The sequence below is a fragment of the Aedes aegypti genome, chromosome 3 (assembly GCF_002204515.2).
Source record: "Aedes aegypti strain LVP_AGWG chromosome 3, AaegL5.0 Primary Assembly, whole genome shotgun sequence".
Taxonomy (NCBI): Eukaryota; Metazoa; Arthropoda; class Insecta; order Diptera; family Culicidae; genus Aedes; species Aedes aegypti.
The window spans coordinates 65,721,809-65,732,748 of NC_035109.1; the positions used below are offsets into that span (position 1 = coordinate 65,721,809).

The 10,940-nt window shown below is 39.4% G+C and overlaps 1 protein-coding gene across 2 annotated transcripts in view; it reads right to left on the minus strand.

The window, feature by feature from the left end:
* Positions 1 to 9,837, minus strand: part of LOC5578748 (heterogeneous nuclear ribonucleoprotein M) — a 31,825-nt gene extending 21,988 nt beyond the window's left edge. Inside the window, exons 1-6 of one of the 2 annotated variants that reach the window (XM_001657065.2) lie at positions 9,671 to 9,823; positions 8,867 to 9,394; positions 7,887 to 8,007; positions 5,914 to 6,771; positions 5,717 to 5,852; positions 4,524 to 5,359 (exon numbers count right to left, since the gene is read on the minus strand). In XM_001657065.2, coding sequence (XP_001657115.1) covers positions 5,304 to 5,359; positions 5,717 to 5,852; positions 5,914 to 6,771; positions 7,887 to 8,007; positions 8,867 to 9,321 — 1,626 coding nt within the window. In that variant the 5' untranslated portion in view covers positions 9,322 to 9,394; positions 9,671 to 9,823 and the 3' untranslated portion in view covers positions 4,524 to 5,303. Of the gene's footprint in view, positions 1 to 4,523; positions 5,360 to 5,716; positions 5,853 to 5,913; positions 6,772 to 7,886; positions 8,008 to 8,866; positions 9,395 to 9,670 lie in introns of those variants that run through there. The other variant, XM_021853999.1, reaches the window with a different exon arrangement.
* Between the last annotated feature and the right edge of the window lie 1,103 nt (positions 9,838 to 10,940).

The window sequence follows — 10,940 nt, forward strand, 5'->3', positions numbered from 1 at the left end:
GTAGAAAACATTGATTTAATGCAATAACAAACAAGAAAAATAAAAGTTCATTTGATTTTATATGAGAAAATTGCGGTGTCCCTCTTGCCCCATAAGACATACTGTTTTTATATATGTAAAACTTAATGTCAAAAGGACTTTTTCGAAAAAAATTCCTCACAGCTATATTAAACAATTGAAAATCATCAATACTGTACGGAAAAATCATTATGTTTTGTATTTATTGGGAGTCAAACCTTGTTTTCCAGCCTTACATTCTTATAATATTTCTCATTTTTCGCGTTCGTAAAATAATTAAATTGTTAGATTCTATGGGATAATTTCACAACATAAAATAGGGTGCTCATATCACCCCATCGACAGAAGAATCGACGAAAAATCATTCGTGTTTTTTTAAGACGACGGAAATCGTGCGTATCTAGTGTATTGATCTAAAAATTTCAATTGTTACGACTTTTCTTAAGATGGCCAAATTGCCCCACTTTCCCCTAGACGAAATTCACACGTACCAATGCCACGGTTTTGGTTATCTTTATTTCATGTGATAGACAAAAAGTTAATAAAAAAACTGAACGTAGACTAAAAAGTTACGGTTCATACAAAACTCTACGTTTTCTCATACAAAAAGTGTAACGGAAGGGGAGGGGGAGGGGGTTTGAAAATTTTCAATTTTAAGTGTTACGTAACTAATGGATGCAGCCCCTTATCAAAATTAATGTTAATTTGATTGTTTCATAAGTGCACGGAATTAGGCATTCTTCTGAGCGGAATATGGAAAAGCGTTTAAAAAATGCGCGGAATTAGGCAATTTCAACGAATGAACCATTTCAAAAAAATCACAATTGTAAATTATGAATGCAGTCTAGTTTATATTTTTCCCATAATCTTGAATAGATTTGCTAGCGATCCACTCATAAAGCTTTTTTGTTGATGCAATACTAATTTTTAATTAACAATTTGAATCGTTTTATTCCTTAACTGCGCTGAATTACGGCACTTTACGGTATATGTATCACAATGGAATGAATGTGCTCTTGTTGTTAGCGCTAATAGATTTCAATTAGTTGAAAACACAAGCGAAATATTAGCGATTGAATTAGGTATTTAACATCTTTTTCAATCATTCACCTCGGGATGGCTGCCCGAAAACGATCACAGTGGAGAGACAAAAACATTCAAGCAGTGTGTGAATCGTTGGCAGCTCAACGTCTGATGGTATTGATGCTGCTGCTGCTTTGTGTTTTGGTTGACTGGCAGAATCGATGAACTGTGATGAATTGTGGTCACAGTTCCCAAGCCTGGTAAGGTGATTCCGGGGAGATACTCAATACTCGATGATGCGGTTCCATACACTCAAAATAATCCAAACGTCATTGCTACGTGAAAAATCACGTAGACCATTCCAAATTCATTTTGCCTCATCTTCACCTGACCAAGGTAATTATTACTAGGGCATATATAATCACCAAATGGAGTCCGGTTGATTGTTACCGAAGCTACCCGTCGCACTTACCTGAAAATCATGTAGGCAATTAAATTCATTTTCACATCGCGTTCATTCTCTGCTTTGACATCGCGTGTATTCTCAGTTCAATTTTAAAAATGGTGGCCGCTTGTTTTTCCAGGAGTTGCTGGACTTTAAAACAACTTTTGGATTGATTTCATGGTAAATATGTGTTAGATACTGGAGAATATCAATATTTTATAGCTTTTTTATATCTTTCATAACTTACGAAACATAGAACAGCAAATCCGAACAAATTTGTGTATGTTCTAATGCAGTTGGACCATGGATGCCACCGTGTCGGTCAGTGGGTATACACACCATCAATTGAAAACAATGTTAATACTTGTATTCGCAATAACGATTGAATGCAATAAATACTTGAATTCTTTTTGTTTGTTATACTTTTTTTTTCAATGAAATACTATTTACCGTGAGGGCCCCTAACTCTGCGCAGCTCCTAACTCTGCGCACTTTTACCAAAATCCACCAAAATCTGGTAAATCATTTAAATTTTTGTTTAAAATTTGTTATCCATATATTGATACAATAGTAATAAAAAAGTACGTGAAGAATTTTCTTGACAAATTTTCGTTTATTACTTTAATAAAAAATAAAATAGCTTTAAAAATATTGAAAAACGTCCAAATTGACTGCCCGTTAGCAAAAATGCTAAGGGGGTTGTCCGACATTTCGCGGTAAACCATTCCGCGGTCAACCATTTCGCGGTGTACCATTTCGCGGTTTGTATCATTTTGCGGTTTACCGTCTTGCAGTTAGTACCATTTCGCGGTATGTCGTTTCGAGGTCTATACCATTTCGCGGTGTGGTTTTTCCTACGAGTTGCACTGAAAATGGTTGGCATTATCACTTATAATATTTTCATCGGTGATTTACCCTTCTTTTGAACACAGGCAGCCCCTCAAATTGCTCTGTTAGGATAGATGAAACTTCTCGGTCCAAACCGCGAAACAGTACATCGCGAAATGGTACTGACCGCGAATTGACATGCCGCCAAATGGTACTAACTGCGAAATGTCGTACCGCGAAATGACAAACCGCGAAATGGTATACCGCGAAGTGGATTACCGCAAAATGTTATACAATCGCTAAGGGAGTACCTCATCACTTAAGTCATTTGAATCAAGTTAAAGAGAATATATTTCAGATTTTTAGATCACTGGTGAAGTGCACCTTATTTTCTCTTCATTTTCTTATTCTTCTTAAGTGCGCATAGTAAGGAACCATTTTTCAACTATGTCCCTTACTATGCGCAGCAGTTATAAAACGTTATTTTCAACATACAATCAACCCTCCAGAGGTCGATATTGAAGGGAACCATCGACTTGTCGACACCATCGAGATATGGAATGTAAAAAATTTTTGGTAAATTGTTTAAGGGGATCATCATAGTAAGGGAAGATTAAAAAATGACGTCCAACATATTTTAAGGATTTCTACACTCCGTCCCCCCAATCCCCTGTCGCGATTTTAACAGTACCTAATGGATGAATTGTCACATTTTCGTAGACTCCTCCTTCCCTGAACGATGGACGTAATTTTTGAATGCTCCCTAACCATGCAATAGAATAATTTTGATTTTTTGTATAGTTTCATGAGTCAATATCGAGTAATGGAACATCGAGGTTTAATCGTATTTGCTATATAGAAACGCTAATAAAGTACTGTTATTGATCTGAAATATGAATCGTTCATTAATAACGTCATGCTTATACAGGGCGGCGATACTTGTCGATTGAGTGATGAACAATACATTAAGCATGGATATACCCTTTCGCTTAAACCATTCTTCGTATTTAGTAGGAATGTTCGGGTTTCACATATAACAAATCAGAACCAGGTTCTTATTAATTTTATTCAAACTCGGACCCGAACCGAATAAAAGAAAATTTGGTTTTTATATTTTCTAGTGAAAATTCATTAACAGTCAAAGCTAATTTTCCTTTACACGCCAAGAAAGAATGCAAAAAAGATGTAGTTTGTACCCTTTTTGTATGTTGCTTTGGATTTTAGAAAACTAAGTTAATTACATGTTTTGGAAATCATATGATGATTTCGATTATTTTGAGAGTTCCACTTAATGGCATTCAGTAACAGTAATTATCATGGATTGAATTAAAGATAAAATTCACTTCACTTAATAAACTTCTATGTTAGAGACATTCCACGCTCCACTGGGGACGTAAAGCCGTATAAAGCAAGAAAATTAAGATTAATTCAGAGTTTGAATGCTAGAAATGCTTTTAGCAAAATACTTCAACTGTTATAAATAATGTATCGAGTGCGCAGAGTTAGGAACCTGAATGCGCAGAATAAGGAGCATTGCAAAAATGAGTGCGCAGAGTTAGGAACACGGACACCCTTGAGAAAAATTAAAAATTTGCAATAAAAATCATTACTTAGTGAAGCTTTTATATTTTTTCCTTATACATGAAATCAATAAGTATTTGCTCCCAAAATTTCAGAGGATTGTGTTTTGTTTTCAATTAATTACAGCTGTTTGAAATTTAAAAATCCTTAAGTGCGCAGAGTATGGGGCCTTCACGGTAATTGGCAAAGCCAATGCAAAGCAGAATTGGGTCTCATTTAACTATACCGATAAAAATCAATAAAAATATCATCTAGGATCCACTAAAGCACTTCGTAGAAGCTACGTGAAACTTCGATGGAACTGATGAGGTCTATTTGTTCATGCGTTCATTCAGTGGTACCTATGATCCACGTAAGCGCTACGTGAAAAGTGCGATGGAAAAAAACCACGTATGTTTTCACGTAAGAATGACGTTTGGATTATTTTGAGTGTACGTTGGGCGGGTAGTGTATATGCGCATCTTCTAAATCTACACGGACAGAGACGAAACCTGAATGAATTAATTTGAGAAACTTACATTGTGAATTGGAAGAATGGGACTCAGAAAAGGTCATAAAGAGCTCATCCATTTAGTGCATTAGATATATAGGCAGATACAAGAAATGTCATCGCAAGGATATCGCACAATTTGATTATTCTCCAATCTTTATTCGTTACCATTTATATGCATATCGCGTTTGGAATATTTACGAGTAGGTACCTTCAAGTTCATGTTGTAGACGGGTAATATTTTCTCGTAGATACATTAATTACTAGAGCCTGGAGTGCAACACTACAAACTGAACAACCAAAAGGCGCCCACTTTCGACGCGGAAATGAATTAAGCATGTAAAGACATAGTAATATCGTCATTCACATGCCTCTATGTGGAGTAATATGTATATTCCTAATGACGGAAAATCAGTTCAGAACCAGCGCAATATTATAACTTAAGCTTAAATCCTAATCTATGCTGTAAAATGGACAATTGCCTTTAACGATTATCCTCTAGTTGCAGAAGTAAAACAAAGATGTTGCTCCAAAAACAATTATGTTAGGAAATCATTCGAAACACAGAAGTGAAATTTGTCAAATACTAGTCGGTGGTCACAACTTATACAACGCTGTGGAAAAAAGTACAAAATATCGAAGAGTTCCGATACTACCCGAAATTCTTCGCTGTTCGACTATTCTCTTTGACACGGGCAAAAGAAAAACAACCAAATCGACGCAACGGACAATCGCAAATAATTTGATCTTCCAGGAAAGAAAAGTGTCGTCCCTTAAAAAAAGTTCCTACGTGTGAGAGACTAAAACAACCACTCATCCTACTAAAATGTACAGCTAATGTAGCTCAAAGGGGGAGGGGGTTATGGTTTCTCTGTTACTGGAAGTAAATACGGGAGCGAACAACCTCCGGCTAGGTGCTTAGAAGAATGTGACATCAACGGTGCGACCATCGAAACGCGAACCGTCCATTAATTCTGGAAAAGTAAGATATAAAAAAAGACAATCAGTTGAGGAGATCTATAGGTGTACAATAGGATAGGGTGCGGCTTTTTTTTTCAAATGCTCTCAAAACCAAAAGCTCGTATACTTAACCTGGTAACCTGAATTCGGTTTTAACTCAACAATCATGTGATCCTCTTTCAGAAAATTAGATGGCCATCCAAACACAACGCTTTCTACTGTATATGCAACACCTAGCCGAGATCCACTATTTATTAGTTATCGAGCTACGGACTAAACGATTAAAATTCAGAAGAGCACACGAATTTTCGGTTTTGAGTACTTTTGACAAATAAGCCGCACCAAAGTGCACTATCATTCGTATGACATACTTATGGCAACCTCAGCGTCTCGTTCCTTGGCGAAGCGAACGACGCCAGTGTCCTGTCCGCGGATTTCAGCAAACTTGACTTCTCCGACATCACGGAATTTGTCCCGAAGGGTCTGCCATGTCCAGGAGATTGGCATCTATGGATTGAAAGAGATGTTAAGAAAGGTTTTTTTTTGGGAATGCTTCTAATGAACTTACATTGCGAATAACAATCGTGTCGGATGTTTTGCGATTGTTTCCGTTATTCATGCCGCCATAGCTACGTCCGTAATCGTCATTCGGTGCAGTGCTGTAGTTGCGGACATTGGACGATCCCATGTCGTAGTCGTTTCCTCGGTTGCCGCCACCGCTGCCTCCAAATGCCCCAGAAGAATAGTTCTGGTTGAAGTTGCTACCGCCGAGTCCACCGTCATTTCCTCCTCCACCAAGGGAACTAAGACCAGCCAATGCGGAAGCACCGGATGCACCGAGTCCACTAAGACCGCCACCACCACCTCCGCCGGTAAGATTACCCAAGCCCGTCAAATTGGACAAACCGGCCGCAGCATTGCTCAACAGAGAATTTTGCAAATTACCAGTTAAATTGGACAAGCCAACGACGCTACTGAGTTGAGCGGCCAGATTGCTGTTCAATCCGGAAGCAGCGCTCAACAAGTTTGCACCGAGTGGAGGTTGAACCGGAGTCGGAGCAGCGTTTTGGATGGGATTGTTCTGAACCTGATTATTCTGTTGTAACGTGGGAAGATTGCGAGCCACGTCCTTTAATGGTTCGCCGTTCGGACCGAGACCGATGCCGATACCCTTCAAACCCTCCGGCAGACGGTTAAGCTCACCCTTCTCCGGCACGCGATCAAGACGAACGGTCATGCGACGATCGAACAACATTTGCCTGTCGAACATCGAGATTGCCTGGACAGCCTCGACGGGATGATCGTACTCAACGACTGCGAAACCCCGGCTGTTGCCGTCTTTGTCGACAGACAGGTCCACATTCTGGACCTTGCCGGCCATCTTGAAGACCTGCTTGAGCTTTTTAGCATCGACCTTGTAATCAAGCTGTACGATAATCGACGGGAGACGATTGGCGTTATTTCATTCACAAGAGAAGAGATGGAAAAGAAAGAAAAGCAATATCCTTACGATTAGCTAACTGCTAGTTAAGAGGAAAATTCTACTGCAGGAGATAGGATACAACTGTTTTGCGGGATTTGTTGCAATCTGATTGACGGGGAATTTTTAACCTTTTCAATTGATATTGATTCTATGGAATCTGGTATGTTGTACGGAACACTAGACGAGTGCTAGGAAATCTTTGATATCAATGTGTAACAACTAAGTAACGTCTATCTGATTAAAGTATTGCCGATCGCAGAGAGGACCAAGTAGAAAGATTAAATTAATGGATTTGTTATCACACTTACGAACAGAGACGTGAGCACATTCAAAACCATGGATAGGAAAAAAAAGCAAACATTTCACTAAAGATGTGTGAAATTCAGAGGCGACTCGTAACCTCACTTTTTACCTGTTCTACGCATCTAATAATGTCTTTTTCGACAAATTGAGATCATAAAGCAAATAGTAAATGATTGGAATCTTCCTTTCTAGCAAATCTTCACCCGATAGATGCAAATTGGTTGCATAAAATCAAGAATTTCTATTCGTGGAACAGGTAGATTTGAGGTTAGGGAATCGCCACTGGTGAAATTCTTATGTAATTTCCAAAATTTTCCCCGACGAAGGCAAATAACTGAATAACTAATCTTGTCCGATTGAATTATGAGTTAGAACTGAAATCTGCTACTGGAGAAACAAGATAATATCAAACTGTTGAAAATGTGCATAGATATTCCTTCAGATTTTATTCAAACTGTAAATTTGGATCACTACAAGGATGGAACGAGGGGTCCAAATACCACAAGAACAATTTCGAAACGTTAGAAGTCGTCTAAATTTATTATTTTTGTATGAAGTGAAATAGACTTCTGATTGTCCTACCCAGGATTTTTAGTGTACCCTGCGCCTCTGCTAACGAACAACTTCGACGTCGATTGGGAATAAACCTTTCTACCGTTTGCAAACTATGTAAACTCATAAATCACCCCACAAAACAGCTTCAAAAGTTCATGTACTGTAAAAAGAGACAATAGACTACAACAAACCATACTCACATTGGCAATGAAGATACGCGTATGCAGAGGTCCCTGAATGCCGAGACCTTCCAAGAACTTGATGCTGAGACCGTAGGTATTGAAGTCCGGATTGAAACCACCACCATCATCACGTCCCGAACTACACGAAGAGCCGAATCAGCCGAAAACATACAACAGAAACAAAATATACAATTCAAATGAGAATCGAAAAGCAAACACAAGAGTACCGGAAGCTCCTCGTTGATCAGGTGACGGGATGAGCGAGATCAGTAAGACAAAGATAGAAGCACCTCCCGGTTATGAGAGGAGCATCTCATGGCAACTTTTCGAATAAGCTAAAGATCTTTAAAATGCAAACTGAAAGAAGAAGGATCAACCTGCAAAGGATATCTATTCGAAGTTACATAAACGACGTGACCAACTAGGGTGTCGACTCTATTTTGAAAATTCAATTCTCTGACTTTCCCAACCTTCCAGTCGATTTGCAGACCATATAGCAATGCTCGAGTTTGACATTTCATTCCCTACGGACGAAAAAAAAAACTATGATTCAGCATATTATAGTAGAAAGCAATGCTGTACAGATTTATGGTAATATGTCTATTTGAGTAGATTTTCTCCGTTTAATACAACTCTGATCCATATCTGTGTTCTATCTATAACTGTGGGACAAACTATCTGAAATTATGCCGAGATGGCAAGATAGATGTTTTAAATCATTATCAAGAGATTGTAATCTATTGCAATGCTGGATTGGTCTGTGGGTAACTTTGAAAAAAAAAAAAACTAAAAAAAAACATGTTCAGTTGAGAAAAAGGTTTGTTTTCCGACAATCCATGTCAAAATGGAATTTCCTGACAGTTTTCCAGGTTGTCGACACCCTGCCATCCCTTTCCCACCATCTTTCCATCGAAAAAACCCAATCTTCGAATAAATCCCTTTACCAAGGAGCCGGCAATCTTACGAACTAGCAAAAATACCAAACCAAATACACGCACATGCGATCATCATCACGATCCCGACGACGGCTGCTATCGTCGCGATCCCCGCGGAACGACTTCGGCACAACCCGGCCATACTTGTCCCGTTCGTTGCCGTAGTCCTCCTTGATAACCAACTGGCGACCGTTGATGTCGAAGCGGTTCATTTTGTCGAGAGCGGCTTGTACGTGTTCGGCCTTTTCAAACTCCACGATTCCGCAGCCTCTTGGCTTATTGTTCTCATCGTGGAACAGCTCAACGAACGACACATCACCCACTTCCTTACGGAACAGATCCTTCAGATCTTGCCAACGGTACTCGTACGGAACGTTCGAAACGTAAATCCGACGGCAATCGCCACGCTCACGATCACGGCTACGGTCCCGGTCGTTGCTAAAACGGGAACTGTTGCGGCCCCGATCGTTACGACGGGAACGGTCACGGGTATTCTGCTGGTCGTTGTCGTTATCCATCACTTCCAAAACACTTCCAATTCAAGCGACGAAATAGGTGCACACCTTATGAGAACCAAGAACGAACTAGTCACTAGAAAACAGATCAAGAAACACTTGTAGATTAATTCTGCGGAACCAACGATGGAGAGGTAGATATCGTAAACATAAACAAGAGGTAAACGTTTCTGTTTTTTGAGGTTAGGTATGCAGGAGCGAAAACAATCGAACCAAAGCGGAAAACGGAACGGGCGGAACCCGTCCCCCATTTTATTTTCTGCACGCAGGCGGTACAACACCATATTTATATTTCCACTTTTGACCGAAGATTTAACAATTCCCCCCGGAAAAATCCATCTTAAAATACTACCTGATGGCACCAACGACAAAAATTCGACAACCAAGCTCTATGAAAACGATGATTTTCAGGCAAAATTTGCACTTTTCACCGGCACTACACGCGACCACGCACTTTGCACTCCACAAGAAAGCCACGAAAAGTTGCCAAGCAAGAAAGATGGCCGACTGATGTCTTGTTTTGTGAACAACGTTCCTGAAGGGTACTACCGCAAACACGGAGGGAAAAAGTCAAGGTAAACAATTGAAAAGTTTCCAAAAGACTCAATTTTTTTGCAGCAGCTGCCAACTTTTGCACGAGGCAAATCGAACTTGATTCGCGGTAGATGAAAATCGATTTTAATATTAATAATAAATAGTTCCCTTGCGATACTCCGCTGCCCCTAACCCGATAAATCCAAACTTTAAGAAAACATCATCACATACGGTCTGTATTCCATGTTTTACCATACCCTGGGAGGGAGAAACCAATACAAAATTTCTGTACGTCATAGTGAGCCGAGATTTCGCTGTCATGAACTGTCACTGTGAGCCCAGATCTCAAACATTTGACAAATATGAAAAAAGCGCGTAACTGATTAAAACACATTTTCGTATTTCTTCAAAAGTGATAAAAATCGAATGAAAATCAATTCATGCACATAACGCAAGTAATGTCACGTGAGCACCATTTAATCTGATTGAACATAAAGCATTGAAAAACACATCGTTCTACTTTTTCCAATGAAAATGAATATTTAGTGCATAGAAAACTGTGGCCCTGTTTTCATGTTTGTCAGGAAAGATCGAAGGTGCACAACAAAAGGAAACTACCGATTTTCTCGAAGCCTGCCTTGATTGTTGTTGGCAAGCTGGAGTTATCTTGCAGTTCAAAATAACGTTGCCTTATATTTCGTGTGTAGTATCGGTGCCTCCCTCCCAGACCATACCCATATGATACCTTCGACCGTAAGAGGACCATTTTCGGTTAATGTTTTGACCGTAACTGTTAAAGTTTTTGGGAACCTGATCATATCCACTTATCCGCGAGCGGGAATAGCGTCTTGTGGGTGCTGCTTGATGGTGGGTGAGATTCAAAGTTTGACGTTTGTTGGAGGTCGTCAAAGCAAGGGCACCTACCAGTGAAAATTTCGTCCACGCTGGGTTTGATGTTTGCAAAATATCAATGTGAAAGAGCGGTACGTTTAGATAAAAGTTTAACTTGAACAATTCGAATTCTATCGTAGAAAAGTTTTGAAATACCATCTGCTAGAGTGAGCACACTGTCCGAAGAAAGTTTATTT